General features: G+C 40.7%; 1 protein-coding gene across 3 annotated transcripts in view; it reads right to left on the bottom strand.

Moving 5' to 3' along the window:
• The window catches only part of phkb (phosphorylase kinase, beta), a 288,598-nt gene that overhangs the window by 54,373 nt on the left and 213,477 nt on the right, over positions 1-20,748 (bottom strand). For all 3 annotated transcript variants that reach the window (XM_072596241.1, XM_072596240.1, XM_072596242.1), the window contains 6 exons: positions 13,288-13,343; positions 12,970-13,063; positions 5,543-5,626; positions 4,782-4,886; positions 1,455-1,537; positions 1,267-1,357 (listed from right to left, as the gene is read on the bottom strand). In XM_072596241.1, the coding sequence (XP_072452342.1) occupies positions 1,267-1,357; positions 1,455-1,537; positions 4,782-4,886; positions 5,543-5,626; positions 12,970-13,063; positions 13,288-13,343 (513 nt within the window). The remainder of the gene's footprint in view (positions 1-1,266; positions 1,358-1,454; positions 1,538-4,781; positions 4,887-5,542; positions 5,627-12,969; positions 13,064-13,287; positions 13,344-20,748) is intronic.

The raw sequence follows: 20,748 nt of genomic DNA, 5'->3' as shown, positions 1-20,748 counted from the left end.
CTGAAATCTTTACCTGTTTCCTAAAAAGATGAAATATCTATTGTAGTATAGAACCACACTCTTACAGAGTGTTTCAATAAAAGTAGTGTTTTTTACTTTTGTACTCTATGCATCTTATTTATAAAGCCAATGACCTTGCATGCTTTATTTACCACTTTCTCAACGTGTCCTGCTATCTTCAATGATGTGTGCACACATAGCTCTAGGGAATCTTTGCTTCCATCAGAATTGTAGTCTTTAATTTATACTACCTCTCCTCATTCTTCCTCCCACACTATATTACTTTACACTTGCCTTAATGCCACCTATTTCACCAACCTGCCCTCTTGAAGTCTATCACTATCTTCCTCACAGCTCATTACATTTCCAAATTTTATGGTATTCACAATTTTTAAATGATGTTGTGTACATTCAAGTCGTAGTCATTAATATATATCAAAAAATGTAATGGACCCATTACTGACCCCTGGGGAACGCCACTGTAAACTTTCCTCCAGTCCAAAATCAAAAAAAGCCAATTCACCACTTTTAAAATCTTTAGAAGCCAATCTGTCATATTCAGAACTTGAAATCGTGATGGTTAACGCAATCATGAACAATTTCTGACGAATTCATACATAAAACATCATCACTTTAATGTATTAGTTTAGGGATTTTGCACAATTTATCATATTAGTATGGAAAAAATACAATTAAAAGAGAAAAAATTCTTATTGCTTTTCTTTCCGCATGAGTAATCACCTGTGTAGCACAACTGTATCATTATGTTGAAACAATTTTCACAATGAATGAAATATAACGTGAATCATCTGACAAACTAAAGAAGCAAAATGAGGGCATTAATAATTAGATCATTATATGATCAGAATTATTTCACTGACTTAATCTTATGTCAAGAGTGTGGTGCTGGAAAAGCACAGCAGGTCAGTCAGCATCCGAGGAGCAGGGGAATTGAATGCCAGAAATGTCAATTCTCTTGCTCCTCAGATGCTGCCTGGTCTGCTGTGTTTTTCCAGCACTAAACTCTCAACTCTGATTTCCACCATCTGCAGTCCTCACTTTGTCCGAGTTGACTTGATCTTATGTCACTTTGTTGTGTTGATATTAGCTCTTAGATATTGCTTAAAGACTTCGGTTCAGCCAAAAAATCAGCAATTAATCAAGCTAGTAATTTTCACTATGTGTAGATTAATCACAGATTTTTTTTTATTCACTTAAGTAATACTATACACAGTCCATAAAAGATAGAAATGTGCACAAATGTACCTGAAGTCTGTCAACATGAACTTTCACTCCACCAACAATACCATTTTTGAATGCTGCCAACATGTCCAACACAGGATTGAGACGACTCCCTCTAAATAGCAAAACATGATAAATTTACATTTCTTCTATGATTTAATATTTGGAAATAGATTGTGAGGAAAACTATCCATAACAGAATTATTCCTTACTTTATGTTATCTTCACGGATTAGCACAAGGAAAAGAGGGCGCCGATTCATCTTCCAATATTGTTTAGTAAACTGTAGTAAATTCTGTAAACAAGTGGAACAACTTGCTAATGGATACAGTATTGGAAAAGTTGTCAATTCAATTATCTATATACAATTTTATTGAAATATGGTGCAATGCATGAGACTATACGGTGAATCATCATATCTTTTAAACACATTTTCTGAGTTACCCAATAACGCATATTTTACCCTCACAGAACAGTAGTAAAGCACAATTAGAGTGGTGATGAACCAACTAGGTGCGAAGCTCAAAAAACTTTGGGCAGTCAACGCAACTAACACTTAAATAAAGGAAACAATCAGAAAACAAATTCACATTAAAAAATGGCATTTTTCAGATTATAAATGCCAATAGGAATGATTTTCATCAACACTTGTAACAACATGAGAACAATGTAACAAACCAATCTCACAGCATCACTGCCTGGTTCGGGAATTGCACCATCCCAGATTGTAAGACCCTACAACGGATAGTGAGGACAGCTGAGAGGATCATTGGGGTCTCTCTTCCCTCCATTACAGACATTTACACCACACGCTGCATCCGAAAGGATAACAGCACTGTGGAAGACCTACACACCCCTCACTCAACTCTTCTCCCTCCTGCCATCTAGCAGAAGTTACCGGAGCATACGGTCTCTAACGGCCAAGTTTCTTTCCCCAAGCCATAAGGCTCCTTAACACAGTATGATCGGACTCTTTCCCATCTGATATTCTTTGCACAACTTCGAATTGCTGTGAGAAAAGTATCTTTTTTAAAAATCATTCTTCTATTACACTGTAACTTGTGTGTTTTGCATTTCTCATGTACTTTATTCCGTGTACAAGCGTGTAGATTAGATTAGATTACTTACAGTGTGGAAACAGGCCCTTCGGCCCAACAAGTCCACACCGACCTGCCGAAGCGTAATCCACTCAAACCCATTCTCCTACCTTTACCTCTTCACCTAACACTACTGGCAATTTAGCCTGGCCAATTCACCAAATCTGCACATTTTTGGATTGTGGGAGGAAACCGGAGCACCTGGAGGAAACCCACGCAGACATGGGAAGAATGTGCAAACTCCACACAGAGAGTTGCCTGAGGAGGGAATTGAACCCAGGTCTCTTGGTGCTGCGAGGCAGCAGTGCTAACCACTGTACCACTGTGCTGCACGTGTAGTTTATACTGTCCATGTAGTACCGTCAGAAAGTAGTTCCTGGAGGAACGCTGTCGCGTTTTTACTGTATCAGTTGTATATGGTTAATGTGACTGATAAAAAGCAACTCTCTACTCTACTCTACCTTGCCACAGACTGTAACATCATTAACATGAAAAATAACTTTAGGTATCACAGTACCTATACCACAACAAGAGTCCCAAGAATTATTAAACCAAAGTTAACAAAGTCTGATATTAATCGCCAGCAGTTGTTTATGCAGTAAGTGCACTAGTCAGTCTTACTCAAGTGCTACTTCTTTCCATGCAACCTTTAGATTCTGAAAATTGGTGGGCTATGTGACTGTGGTGAAGGATGGAATCACACATGAAATAATCCTGTTCTGAACTAATATTCATGGATGTATGCACTCCAGCAGAAATTAGCGAATAATAACGAAGAGCAAGAACAGGAACCAACACCACTTTTTTTTAATATAGCCTATGAATACTCATACCAACTACATTACTTGGCTGAACGTTTAGCTTGGAATCTTTCTGGCCTAACAATTCAATAACATACATGCCTCTAACTGGATTCAGTAACTGAGACCCAAGAATCTAACTGAAATTATGAGTAACTTAAGAAATGTTAGAGATTTACATAACAATAACATGGCTACAGCAGGAAGGAGGTCATTGAGCCTATCATGTTTGTGACAACTTTCTGAGGCAAATCAGCTAATTCCCTGCTTTTTCCTTTCTACAATTTTCTCTTTAGCTGTTATTACAACCCACTTTGAAAGCCCTGATTGTATTAATCTACACCACATTCTTAAATAGTGTTTTCCAGAAAAGAACGAATCAGGCGGTAAATGTTTTTGCTCGGCTGCTGTTGCTTCTTTCACCAACCACATTAAACCCATGTCCTGTGCTTTTTGACTTTTTGGTGAAAAGGAACTGTTTCTCTCTCTAATCAAAGTCTAGACCTCTCACAGTTTTGAACATGTTTAACAAATTTCCTTTCAACTTTCCCTATGAAGAACAATTCCAGGTTCTCCCATCTACCAAGCGGATGAAGTTCCTCAGCCTTGAAATCAACTACGATACTTTTGAACACTTCAATTCTACTTTTACAATCAATCTGTAGAATTGTGCAAGAGGAACAAAATAACACTCAATAAATTTTACAAACGTTTTAAAACAAAAAAAAATCATCCATGGGATATGGAAATCACTGGCTGCTGACTTTCTAGTAAAGGTTACAATTGAGTGGCTTGCTCGGCCATTTTGGAGAGCAGTTAACAGTCAACCACATTGCTGTGGGTCTGGAGTCACATGTAGACCAGACCAAGTAAAGATGACGGTTTCCGTTCCTAATGGACATTAGTGAACGAGATAGGTTTTTGTGACAATTGGCAATGATTATATGGTAATCGTTACTTCCAGACTTTTATTGCATTCAAATTCCATGGTAGGATTTGAATCTGAGTCCTACCATGGGTCTCTGGATTAATAGTCTTAATGATAATAAGACCATCACTTCGCCCATATTTATAACAAATTAAACACGCAATATTTAGAATGCCATAATGTTTTAAAATAAATTAAAATTCTGCAAAACTGGCTTAGTAAAATACTTGGACCTTCTGTTGATGCAAGTCCAAAATTAATAAACCAGTCCTCACTCTAATCTATGATTATAGGATGAAATATCTCAAATTAATATAAAAAATTGACTTTTTTGGTGGCAATTTCATGCTATCATCTAAATCAGTGGAATAAACTATAGCTGTTGCCACACAATTAAAAAAAAGAATTGTTTAATGATTTTATTTAAGTGTGAACTAATTTCATTGCAGGTGTTCTTAGATTTCACAAACATTTTAAAGCCTGAAAAAAATCTCAAATTTATTAAATTCAATGCTTCTTCTTTTCCTCAAAGTAAAGCAGTTCATTTAGGCTTATACATGAACACACGTGCTATTTAATTAACCCTACTTAGCCATTGCTATATCAAAAATGAATTAGTGTTTGCTTTTCTGAAAGAAGATAGGGCTTTTTTTTCTATTAACATTCACTTGTTGGGTCAGGATAAATAGAGACTCTCATATTCCCTAGTTTTACCTTTATGTCATCAATCAGCATCATGACATCTTGATTCATGTAAAAGTCACTCAAATCAAACACAATGGGATAGCACACAACTGTCTTTCCTAGAATTCTGTAAAGCTGCAAGAAAAAGAAGTAATTTTGATTGAAAACTGAATTTAATGAGTAAAAAAGACTTTTTACATATAGAAAGAAAATAAATATTGTTTCTATTCATGACACTGGTATAATTCAACCTTGATCACAAATTATGTGGATACAATTATATACTTACTTACATTCACACCAGATTAATCACCATGATTAACATTGTGTAACAGACATAGCTCAACTGTCAGACATATAAACCCATTAAAGATGTACTTAAATTTAGATATTGTGAATTCCAATTGGATACACACCTTTCAATCATACTTATTTAATTACCTCAAGCAATCTGAATACAATTTAATTCTTGCCTAGTGAATTATATTGCAAAAAGTGAAATTGAATGCATTCTAACTAAATTATTTTCAATGCTACTTCAAGTTTAGCTATTGTGAATGTCTTAGAAATTATGACAAAAATAAATCTTATAAATCTTACTATTCTCTGGGTTGATTATTCCTTACTTTTCTAGCCAAGGTTTATCTGGAATACCACAAGAGATTAAGTACTGCATAATAAGCTTCCACAGTATTTTGGAATATATCCTTCGCATTATTAAATTTGTGAAGTTATCACGATAGAGGCAACAACTAAATTATATAATTTTTCCAATATGTTGAAACACTGACCTTTGATGTTCCAATGCATCCAATGGGTCTGTTTGGCCTTCCAGACAATTTAAGTTTTTTATTTACACCGAGGTAGAGATAGGCCTGCAAGTATAGTCTTTATGAAAACAGACATGTCTCTAGAATTATGTCTCAAGTACAAAAATAAACAGTTTTGCTGCAAAGTAACTATGCTTAACTCTAAGAACATTTAAACCTCCCGTTATAATCCTAAACGGTGGACAAACTAAATTTTAGATCAATTCCTTTATAGAACAGAATTTTAATATTACTGCAAAGAGAGACAGGTTGTGAAGACTTTTCACCTTGCACCCATCAGAACAAACATGAGGAAGGATCTGATTGCAGCAGAGGGAGTGCAAAGGTGATTCACTTTCACTCTGAAGAGAGGCTGGATAAGCTTGGATTGTTTTCTTTGGACTACTAAAGAGTAGGCTAGAGTCGACTGGGTGGGAGATGTTGGGTCCACTAGTGGGGGAGGAGAGGGAGCTTGAAAAGGAGGTTTAGATCCTAGTGGGGAGAGGAGCACATCCAGTAGTGGGAAGGCAGCTGTCATGTCCAGGGCAGGAGTGGACTTCAGTAAAGCATTCAACAAGGTTCTTCATGGTAGACTGGTTAGCAAGGTATATCCTCATGGAATACAGGGAGAACTAGCCACTTGGATACAGAACTGGCTAGAAGGTAGAAGACAGAGGGTGGTGATGGAGGGGTGCCTTTCAGACTGGAGACCTGTGAGCAGTGGTGTGCCACAAGGATTGGTACTGGGTTCACTACATCTTGTCATCTATATAAATGATGTGGATGTGAACATAGGAGGTATAGTTAGTAATTTTGCAGATTACACCAAAATTGGAGGCGTGGCAGACAGCGAAGAAGGTTACCTCTGAGTACAACTGGATCTTGATCAGATGGGCAAAGGACTGAGGAGTGGTAGATGGAGTTTAATTTAGATAAATGTGAGGCTGCATTTTGGAAAGGCAAATCAGAGCACTTATACACTTAGGGTAAGGCTTTGGGGAATGTTGCTGAACAAAGAGACCTTGGAGTGCAGGTTCATAGCTCCTTGAAAGTAGAGTCGCAGATAGATAAGATAGTGAAAAAGGCATTTGGTATGCTTGTCTTTCTTGGTCTGAGCATGAGTATTGAGTACTGGAGTTGGTAGATCATGTTATAACTGACAGGAAATTGGTTAGGCCACTTTTGGAATAGTGTGCAGTTCTGGTTTTCCTCCTATCAGAAGGATGTTGTGAAACTTGAAAGGGTTCAGAAAAAATTTACAAGAATTTTGCCAGGGTTGGAGGATTTGAGCTATAGGGAAAGGCTGAATAGGCTGGGGCTGAACTCCCTAGAGGGTCCCTTATAGAAGTTTATAAAATCATGAGGGGCATGGATTGAGTAAATAGGCAATGTCTTTTCCCTGGGGTGGGGGAGTCCACAACTAGAGGGCGTAGGTTTAAGGTGACAGGGGAAAAATTTAAAAGGGACCTAAGGGGAAACTTTTCCATGTGGAGGGTGGTGCATTTATGGAATGAGTTGCAAGATGAAAGTGGTGGAGGCTAGTACAGTTAAAAGGCATCTGGATGGTTATATGAATAGGAAGGGTTTAGAGGGATATGGGCCAAATGGTACTCGATTGGGTTAGGACAGCTGGTCAGCATGGACGAGTTGGACTGAAGGGTCTGTTTCCGTGCTGTACATCTCTACGACTCTGAGTGGGGTCCCTGTGGCAGGGTGTTGTGGTGTCAGTGTCTGTGTAATGAGGTGGTTAGGGAGGTATGCTGAGTGTGATTGGGCGGATCCATGGGGCAGGGACGAATGGCAGGATCTGTGGTGAGGTTCAAGGCTGTGTGTCAGGTCAGGGAATGTCTAGATAGTGTAAGGAGTCTGAGGCTGAGATAGGTGTCCTGGGGAGGCATGTCAGTTGCAGGGGTGGGTCAATGTAATTGCAGTTACATGAAGTTTTCAATAGTCTTTCTTTTCCTCAGTAATTGCAAAACTGCACCAGGTCCCTCTCATTTAAATGTATGCTTCCAGGTGATTCCAGAAATGAGGGAAATGCCCAGCTGGATCTTTAAATTTCTGAATTTTATCAGAATCAGCTGCATTAAGGTTATAAAATGGTGGTGGTGCTTGGAGGGCAGTGGGGGCACAGCATGGCATGCAGACACATCATTAGCGCTATGGATTGCTTCCTGGGGACTACCTCATTCTTCAGCTCGAACTGCTGCTTGTTGATCTGTTCAGTGTTTACCAACAGCCTCCTTACTAAGATATTTTGGCTCTGGTTCATCAAACAATTTTAACAGGATGTGATCCAGGGACTATCCTGGGATTCAGCAGATGGAATTGAGTAATGCACAGCGTGCATGCTAGTGGGGGGAGTACAAAGCAGCATGTTGTTAGGGCCATAAGAAGCATGTACGCTGTTGGGGTGATTAAAAAAAAGTCTATTTATAGGGGTTATATGGAAGGTGAATGCCATTGGGATGATATGCAGGAAATATGTTTCAGGGTGATACAGAACATGCATGCTGTCAGGGTGATATGGAACACTCATCCTGTAGGGACGATACGGAGCATGTGCACTGTTGGGGTGACACAGAGCATTACACTGTCATCGAGTCATACAGCACAGATACAGATCCTTTGGTCCAACTGGTCCACGCCGAACATAATCCCAAACTAAACTACCCCACCTGCCTACTCCTGGCCCATATTCCTCCACAATTTTCCTATTCACGTACCTATCCAAAGGTCTTTTAAACGTTGCAATTGTACCCACATCTACCATTTCCTCATGGAGTATACACAGTGTTGGGGTGATGTAGAGTATGAATGTTGTTGGAGTAATAAAGATGGTGCAAACCGGCCAGGAATATGGAGTATGTACACCTTGGGTTTACATGACATGCACTCCATTGACAGATACCGAGCATGAATATAGCTGTGTGACATGGAGCATGAATGCTGTTGGGAAGCTGTGGGTACTTGGTCTGAAATGCCTAGTCCACGGTTGCAACCTGTCTCTCTTTCAATGTATATATATATATATATTTCCACACACATTCATACATGTTATAATCAGAAGCAAGCCATTCAGCCCCTTGAGCCTGCTCTGTCATCTAAATAGAGCGTGGCTGATCTGTTTGTTTTTCAAATTTCACATTCCCCATCTACCCTGATGACCTTTGATTCTCTCACGTACTAAAAATTGATTGACTGCTGCCTTAAACATTTTTAACAACCTCACCTCCACCACCTTTTAAGGCAGAGTTTCAAAGTCGCAAAACCCTCCAGAGAGAAGGAACTCTCCTTGTATCTGTCCCAAAAGGGTGACCCATTGTTTTAAAACAATCTCTAAGTTCTGGATTCATACATAAAAGAGCATTTCCATGTCCACATTGTCAAGAGTATTCAGGATCTTATACACTTGAATCAGTGAATCTTTACTCAGCAAGAAAACAAGCCAGTCTGTCCAATATTTCGTCATAACACAACCCAGATATCAATCCAGTAAATAAATAAAAGCAAAGTAATATAGCTCTCTTTTTCTCTCCACAGATACTGCCAGATGTATGGAGTTTCTCCAACATTCCTTGTGTTTGATTCAACTTTCCAGAATCTACAGTATTTTGCTGTCATATGCAAGTTAAGTGTGATTGACTTAATTTGCATCTCCCATCAAATGGCTTTCAAGAATAATATACTCCACCTCACAGAGGAAGTAAATTTAATAGCAAGACAATATTTGATCTTTTTTTTCCTGCTCATGGTCAGCCAGATGGGACATTTTGGTTGCCTGTCAGGAAGGAAGGCCCATGATTGAAGATGTGGGGAGCAGGAAGGAGGGGAGGGAACAATAAAAGGGTGAAGGAGATTGACAATTATCCTGCAGAATGTGCAAATGGTGCAGTAGTGTTGGAAGGTGGAGGGCATTGAACTGGCATCAGAGATTGGTTTTGATATTGAGTGAATGGCTGCCCTTGGATCAGTAATTGACCTGGAGACTTATGTTGTGTCAGATTAATTGAGAACATTGGGTTGTAAAGGGTGGCATCTGTAATTGTCAGTGGTCAGCAGGATCTCAGAGTAGTAGGTCTTAGAGTAGTCAGTGGTTTGGTGAGGGATGGGTCACCAGACCACAGAGGGTGAGGACAGTGGATTATGGGATGGCTAGCAAATTGGCATGCTAGGAGAGGCTACACCTCCTCCTAACCCTGCTTCCTTTAGGAGCTGTATCCCATTTCCTAGTTTCTCGGTGTTGTATCTGATTCTGAAAAGTCTAACTTCCATATCAGATGTTTTTGATGCATCCTCATTTTTCCTCAAACAAGACTACTCCTTCAGAGATTGACAGGGCCTCTGACTGCTCGTTCTTATTCTTGTACTTCTGCTCTCACCTTTTATTTTCCCATTCAGAAATAGGATAAGATTCACCTTGGCCTCAGCCTCCACAGACAGATTATCCTCCACAAGCTCCAACACAACGTGATCACAATCACATATTCCCTACCTCTTCTTTCAGCATTCCTGAGTGTCTGCCCCCTTTGTGACAATCTGATTCACTCCTTAATCATCTCTCAAAACAGCACCTAACCATGCAAACTCCAGAGACCCAACAGCTGCTTTTGTTCTCTTCCCTTTCCACTAACTAGTGTTTTAAACATTTCTTCCAAGTTAAACAGAAAACTAATTATATCTTTTTCGATTTGGATACTATATTTGCCGTGTTTGACACATTTTCCTCTACAATGAAGAAATCAAAGGTCAATTTGGTGGACCTGTGTAGAGCACCTCTGATCAGTCTGTGCACCCCTAAGCTTCCAGTCCTCTGTCATTTTAATTCTGTGTCCCATTGCCAATCTGATCTCTATAGTCTTAGCCACCTATACTGCTCCAACGAAAGGCTTGAGGAATAACATCTCATCATTCGATTAGGCACTTTATAAACTTCTGGACTCCGAAATAAATTCAATAAGTTTAGATCATAAACTGTGGCTTCATTTTTCCAGACAGCGGATTCTGTTACTGTCACTCACATCTTCTCTAAACCCACCATTAGTTTCTTAACTTGCTTGAGTATCAGATTTTTCATCATCATCCTCCTTGCTATTTAACTTCTCCTGTCATCCACAGGAACGCTGCCCATTGCTTTAGTCTTTCATAGTATATAACAGAACAGGTCATTCAACCCATTGTGCTTATGCTGGCCCTCCTAAGGAACAATTCACATACTGTCATCCTCCTTACATCCTTGCATATTTTTCCTCTTCAGATACTTCGAATATTTAGAAAACATGGTACAGATGAAGCCAATTTGTCCTTCATACATACACACCTACTGAAAACTAAGTCATCCATACTAGTCCATTATCCAGCACTTGGATCGTATCCCTGGAGGTTACAGAACTTCAGGTACATATCCAGGCAACTTTTGAATGAGCTGAGGATTTTTGCCTCTGATGCTCTTTCGGGCAGTGAATTCTAGACTCCTCCCACCCTTTGTGTGGAGAAACGTTTCCTCATCTTCCCTCAAATGTAAGGAAGGATGTAACTGCATTGGAGGCAGGTCAGAGAATGTTCACTAGATTAATTCCAGTGATGAAAAGCTTCTCTTATGAGGAGGAATTGAACAGTTTAAGTCAATACTCGCTGGAGTTTAGAAGGATAAGAGGAGATCTAATGAGGTTATGTAAGATGCTAAACAGGATTGACAAAGAAGATGCAGAGAGGACACTTCCACATATGGAAAAATCTGGAATGAGGGATTATGGCTTTACGCTAAGGGGTGGCAGATTTAAAACAGAGTTGAAGAGTAATTACTTCTCTCAAAGGTTCAAGAATCTGTGGAATTCAGTACCTCATAGTCCAGTGGATAGTGGTACATTGAATACATTTGATGAGGAGACAGACAGACTTTTAATTAGTAATAGGTTAAAGGGTTATGGGGAATCACAGGGAAGTAGAGTTCAGGTTAAGATGAGACCAGCCATGATCATATTAAATGGGGGAGCAGACACAACAGGCTAAATTGCTTAATTCCTGGTTTTAGTTCCTATGTTCTAACCCTTCTACCAATTACTTAAAGTCTATGCCCCTCACCATGGATCCCTCTTCAAATTAAGCAGATAGGTCCTGTTCACTCAGACTATCCAGGACTCTCACAACCTTGTATCCCTCAATCAAATCTCCCGTTAAACCTCCTCTATTGCTAGGGAAACTACCCAACCTATCCAATCTTTCCTCATAGGTTCAATTTTCTAGATCTGACAAAATCCTCATACATACCTACAGCCGCTCCAGTTAAATACATCCTTTCTGTAATGTGACAAGAATCGCATGCAAGACTCAAGTTCTAGTGTAATTACTGTTTTGTATAACTGCAACATAGCCAGCTCACTTTTGTATATTATGCCTTGGCTATTAAAGGACAGTATTCCATTATACATTTTAAACACCTTAGCAATCTGCTGTGGACATTCATTCCAAGCTTCATCAATTCTGCGGGAGCAGGAGTGTCTGTCCTCTCTAGGTGTTGCTACCTCGCCACCTGCACCTCAAGAAGGGTAAACCCTCCTATTCACGTTTCAAGCAGCACCATATCTTTCTATTGTTTACATGACATTAGACTGTGACATAGCACATCCACCTAGTGGTGACATTCACTACGAACACAGCCTAGCAACAAGCTACTGAAGTTACCTTATTCAACAAAGAGACCCAGATCAACAGGACAATAAAGAAACAGATCAATAATGCATCTTGCATTGTCTGCTTAAAGATCTACCTAACTTGGCTATAAAAATATACTTAAAGAAAACAAGTGAAGTATCGTTCAGTCTTGGTGTTATACTTGAAGAAGCCTACTGTTGAAGCTGAGGTGGAGTTCAAAAAAACAAAAGAGTTAAAGGAAGTCCGATCATGTTGAAAGAGGATTGTCTATTGCGCCCCTCTGTCTTGATTTCAGCACACTGAAACTATAACTTTATATCTCACAGCTTACAGGTAAAATTTGCTTTTCAAACCCTGTCACGTAAATCAGTTTTACATAATTGAAATTACATTTTTCATGTAGATTATCTCATTGGCATTCAGCACAAATTGGAGTCTACTTTAACACATAATTTATGTATCTTTAAAAAGATATTAGGCCAAACGTTGGGAAATGAAACAAATACAGAGCATTTGTTTAAATTAACCTTTGCAAAAATTATAGTAGTAGCAATTTGATGCCAATGATTATTACTACTTTTGTTGAATCAGAACACAGCTGCCATTTATCATGATTCTCAGGAGGTAAAGCTAGAAGAGGAGTCTCAATTGCACTGCAGAACAACTACATTTCGATACATAACTGAACATCTTCACTGTTCTCCAATAGCAGGTAGTGTCCGAACCCAATCTACTTTACAAAAAATATTGTTTACCTTTGCAAGCTCTTGTTGAGGCCATATCTGTATTGGTTCTACTTGCTGTGGTGTTTGCGTTTGTATTCCATATGTGTTGAGAAATACTTGCAGGCTACAAGCACAGAATGCTCAGTTTTTAACATTACAACATATGCTAGTAAAAGTCTAGCAAGATGCAATACCTGAATTTTTGATGCAAGTTAACAATGTTGAAGGCACAAGTTTTGAATGAATTAGTTTTCTCAGTTTGTCAGTTGTATAATCTCTTGGCAAAAGAACAAATAAATACAGTACATGAGGCACAAACTTATAACAATCTCTCTAATGGGCACATACCGCTGACTTTCAGCAATCAGAGCCACGTGAACCACCACATCATTTTCTGCAAGACCCTGAAAGTCAACAAAAATGGATAAATGTCAAATACAATACAAATTATGAATACACACTATAAACATTGAAATAGAAGTACATTTAGTAAAAAAGAGCAAAATACATTAATGAGCCTTACTGCTGATATACCTAATATTTTGCAATCAATGTAGTTTTGCTGAGAAAGCGATGCGACACTGGATAGCTAAAACCAATTAATTCAATCAGTACCCAAAGGGGTTGAATGTCAACGCTGTTTAGTATGATGCATAACTTGTTTGGTGCAATACATTCTCCTACGCTATCAGTAAACTTCAATGGTAGGGTTCTGTTTCTAATGGTCCGAAGCAAAAAAACAGATTTGTGATATATTATACATTATTCAGCAGATTTTACTGCAGCATTAGAGACAAAGGTGCAGCATTTCAGGAATTAAATTTGCACCATACAGAAATTATATCAGTGATACCAAAGAAACTTTGTTGGCAAACAATCACTCAAAAATAAAATAATTATAATTAATACTCTACATAATACTCTAGACAATACTGTTTTGCAATGACACAAACAGCCGACAAACAATACCAGAGCTTAAAAATGTGTTGCTGGAAAAGCGCAGCAGGTCAGGCAGCATCAAAGGAGCAGGAGAATCGATGTTTCGGGCATAAGCTCTTCTTCAGGAATGAGGAGGGTGTGCCAAGCAGGCTAAGATAAAAGGTAGGGAGGAGAGACTTGGGGGAGGGGCGTTGGGAATGCGATAGGTAGAAGGAGGTTAAGGTGAGGGTGATAGGCCGGAGAGGGGGTGGGGACGGAGAGGTCGGGAAGATGATTGCAGGTCAAGAAGGTAGTGCTGAGTCTGAGGGTTGGGACTGAGAAAAGGTGGGGGGAGGGGAAATGAGGAAGCTGGAGAAATCTGCATTCATCCTTTGTGGTGGGAGGGTTCCTAGGCGGAAGATGAGGCGCTCTTCCTCCAGGCGTCGTGTTGCCATGGTCTGGCGATGGAGGAGGCCAAGGACCTGCATGTCCTTGGCGGAGTGGGAGGGGGAGTTAAAGTGTTCAGCCACGGGGTGGTTGGGTTGGTTGGTGCGGGTGTCCCAGAGGTGTTCTCTGAAACGTTCCGCAAGTAGGCGGCCTGTCTCCCCAATGTATAGGAGGCCACATCGGGTGCAGTGGATGCAGTAAATGATAGCAACACGACGCCTGAAGAAAGAGCGACTAATCTTCCGCCTAGGAACCCTCCAACCATAAGGGATGAATGCTGATTTCTCCAGCTTCCTCATTTCCCCTCCCCCCCACCTTTTCTCAGTCCCAACCCTCAGACTCTGCATCGCCTTCCTAACCTGCAATCTTCTTCCCGACCTCTCCGTCCCCACCCCGTCTCTGGCCTATCACCCTCACCTTAACCTCCTTCCACCTATCGCATTCCCAACGCCCCTCCCCCAAGTCCCTCCTCCCTACCTTTTATCTTAGCCTGCTTGGCACACCCTCCTCATTCCTGAAGAAGGGCTTATGCCCAAAACATCGATTCTCCTTCTCCTTTGATGCTGCCTGACCTGCTGCGCTTTTCCGGCAACACATTTTTAAGCTCTGATCCCCAGCATCTGCAGTCCTCACTTTCTCCTAGACAAACAATACCATCCAGCCATCCAAATTCCTGCAGAAAAATTTATTATCTAGAATGGGAAGAAGAGGCTGTCTCTTTGGCTCATATTTGTAATGTTTTAATAAATCCACAGAACTAGAAGACACTATTTGAAAACAACTTGTACACATGTGGACACTTATTTGGCTAGAGGGGAGGGGAATAAAAAAATGCTATCTAAACGAGTGCTGTACAATATCTAATGTATTTCTGCTCGACCCTGTGGAAACAAATAGCAATAGCACCCAACACAGAAGGTGGAGTGAAACAAATGTCCTAAACATTTCTTCAGCAGCTTCTTGCAGTCCTTCAAAGACTTTTCCTAAGGACACCATGGAACTGGACAATTTTTTGGAATTTGGATGATGGATGCTTCACTTATCAAACATTTCATATAACAGTCTTATTACGACTAGAGTTGAGATTGTGGTGCTGTAATTTTTGCTATAAATTCTGCGCCTTACAATTGTGTGCTCCACAACCACCTGATGAAGGAGCAGCGCTCCGAAAGCTAGTGTGCCTCCAGTTAAACCTGTTGGACTATAACCTGGTGTTGCGTGATTTTTAACTTTGTACACCCCAGTCCAACACCAGCACCTCCAAATCCAACCCTGGCAACAGTCTTGTAAATCTTTTCTGAACCCTTTCAAGTTTCACAACATCTTTCTGAAAGGAGACCAGAATTGCACGCAATATTCCAAAGGTTGTCTAACCAATGTACAGCTGCAACATGACCTCCCAACTCCTGTACTCAATACTCTGACCAACAAAAGAAAGCATACCAAATGCCTTCTTCACTATCTTATCTACCTGTAACTCCACATTCAAGGAGCTATGAACCTGCATTTCAAGGTCTCTTTGTTCAGCAACACTCCCTAGGATGTTACCATTAGGTGTATAAGTTCTCACTAGATCTTCTGCTATTTGGTGCAAGTGGCAAATTTGGTGCAAATTCTAATGGTAGATTTAGGGGAAATTACTTTTGAAGATTGAGAAGGTCTATCCCTCATACAGTTAAAAGATTTAGTGAAACAATTAGGATTAGATTGTCACTTAAACGCTAGAAAACCAGAAATTTTAAAAGGCGTGAACAAAGGTTTACAGGTGGAAACTGAAGATAATGAAACTGATAGCTTGGCAGTAAAGATTAAATTTGGAGTAGCAGAAATTAGAATGGTAAGGACAAGAAAAGGAAAAGAGAGTGATAATAAAAAGGGAAGAGACCAATGGGAAGGGAGGAAAGAGCAGTTTTAAAAACATAGTAGGAAAAGGAGTTTGAGCTAAAACAACCTCAGATGAAAAGCAGGAACTTTACTGCATCACATGAAGAAAGTACTGTCACAGACTGAAGGGTGGTGACAACTCAACTTGTTCATTTAATTCTAAAGTTTGCATAACCAGAAATAGAAGCTTTCTTTCTCTCTTTCCAGTGGGAAGAGACAAATGACTCTATGATAAGAAAAGCAAAAGCAGTGAAAGTGGCCAGTTCAACATTAGTTATTGTTGCTGCAGAGTAGGCTTTTGAGAAAAGCGCATAAGGTTTACTGAGAGTTACTGGGATTTTGAATCCAAAGGAAGGGTGGCCATGTTTCCTTAGGGTGAGGTGAGCCTGTAGTGATATTGAGAAATTCTGGGGCTTCCCAAACTACACTGCTGGGAAAGGCATGATCTCCCCACCAATTCATGCAGTAAGTGCTAAGGTTGTGGCAAAGGGGTTGAATGAGAGCAATACCATTTTCCTTATTGGTTGCATCTGGTATCTGGAGTGGGATCAGTGACCGTGAGAGTTATTCCCACTTTCTCTACAGAGAGGTTTGATCAGATAATTTGTTAATTTCTCCTTCAAATCCTCCCATTTCCTCCAGATCAAAGGGGTAGCCATGGGCACCTGTATGGGCCCCAGCTACGCCTGTCTCTTTGTTGGCTACGTAGAGCAGTCCACCTTCTGTAATTACACTGGCACCACTCGCCAGCTCTTCCTCCGCTACATTGATGACTGCATCGGTGCCACCTCGTGCTCCCACGAGGAGACTGAGCAGTTCGTCAACTTCACCAACACATTCCATCCTGATCTTAAATTCACCTGAACCATCTCTGACACTAGCCCCCCTCCCTTCATGGACTTCTCCGTCTCCATCAATGACGACCGACTTGACACTAACAATTTTTACAAACCCACCGACTCCCACAGCTACCTAGATTATACCTCTTCCCACCCTACCTCTTGCAAAAATGCAATCCCGTATTCCCAATTCCTTTGCCTCTGCTGTATCTGCTCCCAAGGGGACCAGTTCCACCACATAACACACCAGATGGCCTCCTTTTTTAAAAACCGCAATTTCTCCTCCCACATAGTTGAAGATGCCCTCCAATACGTCTCATCCACATCCCGCCCTCAAATCCCACCCCTTCAACCGTAACAAGGACAGAACCCCTCTGGTCCTCACTTTCCACTCTACCAACCTTCGCATAAACCGCATCATCCGCCGACATTTCCGCCACCTCCAAACAGACCCCACCACCAGGGATATATTTCCCTCCCCACCCCTTTCTGCTTTCCGCAAAGACCATTCCCTCTGTGACTACTTGGTCAGGTCCACACCTCCCAACAACCCACGGTCCCACCCTGGCACCTTCCCCTGCCACCGCCAGAATTGCAAAACCTGGGCCCACACCTCCCCTCTCACCACCATCCAAGGCCCTAAAGGAGCCTTCCACATCCATCAAAGTTTCACCTTCACTTCCACACGTCATTTATTGTATCTGTTGCTCCCGATGCGGTCTCCTCTACTTTGGGGAGACTGGACACCTTCTCGCAGAGCGCTCTAGGGAACATCTCTGGGACACCCGCACCAACCAACCCCATCGTCCTGTGGCCCAACATTTCAACTCCCCCTTCCACTCTGCCGAAGACATGCAGATCCTGGGCCTCCTCCACCGCCGCTCCCCCACCACCTGACGCTTGGAGGAAGAACGCCTCATCCTCAGCCTTGGAACACTTCAACCCTAGGGTATCAATGTGAACTTCACCAGATTCCTCATTTCCCCTGCCCCCACCTTACCCCGGTTCCAACCTTCCAGTTCAGCAGTGTCCTCATGATCTATCCTACCTGCCAAGCTTCCTTCCCACCTATCTGCTCCACCCTCTTCTCTGACCTATCACCTTCATCCCCACCCCCATTCACCCATTGTACTCTTTGCTACCTTCTCTCCCCTCCCCTCCCCCTCCCCCACCATTTATCTCTCCACCCTGGAGGTTCTCTGCCTTCAGTCCTGATGAAGGGCTTTTGCCCGAAACATCAATTTTCCTACTCCTCGGATGCTGCCTGACGTGCTGTGCTTTTCCAACACCACTCTAATCTAGACATCAGTATATGAGAAAACCAAGACTGCATCAGCCAGCATTTTTATTAGCCCCAGCTCCACAAGGATGTAGTAACGTTTGCAGAACTATCCACATCTGCCAGATTATGGGAAAACCCAAAGCAACAGTAAGACCAGTATTTTTCATGCCTGTGCCAGTCTTTAGGGAATTATTTGACAAGTTGTTAGTAGACTGTGTGAGACCCCTGCTCAAAACAAAAGGGGACTACCTTCCCATCACAGACATGGATACTCATTTCTTCCAGGCTTCTTCCGAGAATCATTTATGGCATACTGGCCACCTAAAGTGTGCTAGCAGTCATATCAGTAAGTATTTGCTTGAGCATAAATCATAAGACAGCAATCAGCACACATATTCCAAATCTACCCCATAGCTCAATGTCACCTATTGCTTGAGGAAATGTTATGCACATTTATCCTTGATCCACAAAAGCAATCCAACATTCTACAGCATTTTTACTTATAGTTCCACCATCCAACCCAAACCAGTCAGTTGATAGAAAAACAAATTTTTTTAAGTCACAACTATTAATGTCACAATATTTGCATTTTGTTTAAAAGCTATGAAATGAAAGGTAAAACCTGGGACAGAACTTTAGGAAGTAGCTGTCAATGCAAAGGATTTCCTCAAGTAACTTATTGAGTAGAGCCATAATCACAAAGTCATAGAGCATTGAAAGCAACCTTTCGGTCCAACCAGTCCATGCCAAACATAATCCTGCATGTGCTTGGCCCATATCCGTTCCAAGATTTCTTATTCACGTGTTTATTGAAATGTATTTTAATTGTTGTAAATGTACCCGATCCACCACTTCCTCTCGAAATTCATTCCATACACAAACCATTCTGTGTAAAAAAGTTGTCCCTTGTGTCTTTTTAAAATCTTTCTGCTCCAACCTTAAAAATATTCCCCTAGTCTTGAAATCTCCCACCCAAGGGAGAAGACATCTGACATTCACCTTATCTATTGTCTTCATAATTTTGAATAGCATTCGAAGAATTTATTACCTTATTAAAATGACGAATAAAAGCAGAAACTACATGTGCACATCTGTGACGAAGCTCACTGAAGGGCCCTAAAATCCTAAAGCTACCTGAGTACCTGATGGTGATTTCCAAACCTCCAGTACAAAATTAATGTCCAATTTGGGTAACTAGGCAATTAAAAATTGCATCACTGTGTTGAACGAAGAAAACTTGACCAAATTACTATGTTTAGACCATACTGCAAATTTTATTAATAAGATAAATAAAGCAATAACCAATTCAAATATATACTGTATATAGTCAGATTCAATAACTAAACTGTCATTTTCGAATTTCAGGCATATACTATAATAAAGAAGTCAAATGGCATGCTAGCATTTGTTGCAAAGGGATTAGAGTAGGAGAGTAAAGATGTTTGATTACAGTTGTACACTGCATTGGTGAGGATACACCTGGAGTAATGTGTGCAGTTTTAATTTCCTTATTAAAAAAGATCATACTTGCCCTTGAAGGTGTGTCGCAGAAGTTCATTACATGAATTTCTGGGATGAAAGGCTATTCCCCAGATTTAGAATGCGAGGTATCACTCAAAAAAAAATCTTAGCAGACTTTAGATTAGATTAGATTCCCTACAGTATGGAAACAGGCCCTTCGGCACAACCAGTCAACCAGTCCACACCGACCCTCCGAAGAGTACCCCACCCAGACCCATTTCTCCTTGACTAATGCACCAAACACTATAGGCAATTTAGCATGGCCAATTCACTTGACCTGCACAGCTTTGGACTGTGGAAGGAAACCCATGCAGACACGGGGAGAACATGCAAACTCCACACAAACAGTCGCCCGAGGCTTTAATCGAACCTGGGACCTTGGTGCTGTGAGGCAGCAGTGCTAACCACTGAGCCACCATGCCACCCCACTGAGAAATTGTTTTCCTGGTTGAGGTATCTAAAACATGGGGCAATAGTGTCAGAACAAGGGTTAGGCCATTTAAAACTAAAATTAACAGAATCCATTTAATTAAAAAGATTATCAATCTTTGAAATTTGCTTCTGCAGAGAACTGTTGAGATTCACTTGGTGAATAAATTCAATCACAGGTTGATTGATTTTTGGGAATTAATGAATATACATATAAATGTGGGAAGGTGGAAGAGAGGTAGAAGATCAACCATGATCTTACTGCATAGCAAAGCAAGTTTGAAGTGATAAATGGCCTCCTCTTGCTCCTATTTCTTACGTTCTTAGAAGCTTTTCAGTAATGGAACTCTGAGGTTGTGACCATGGCCAGATGAGAGGCTACTAACCACATCACTCTTTCTCAGAGTGCAGTCTGTGCTTAACAAACGTTTGCCAATTCTTGGAAGTCAGTTAATTCATCTTCTCTTCACTACTACTAGCCTTTTATCA

The sequence above is a fragment of the Chiloscyllium punctatum genome, chromosome 26, assembly GCF_047496795.1.
Source record: "Chiloscyllium punctatum isolate Juve2018m chromosome 26, sChiPun1.3, whole genome shotgun sequence".
In the NCBI taxonomy this organism is placed as follows: Eukaryota; Metazoa; Chordata; class Chondrichthyes; order Orectolobiformes; family Hemiscylliidae; genus Chiloscyllium; species Chiloscyllium punctatum.
This window is presented reverse-complemented; position numbering and strand designations above follow the sequence as displayed.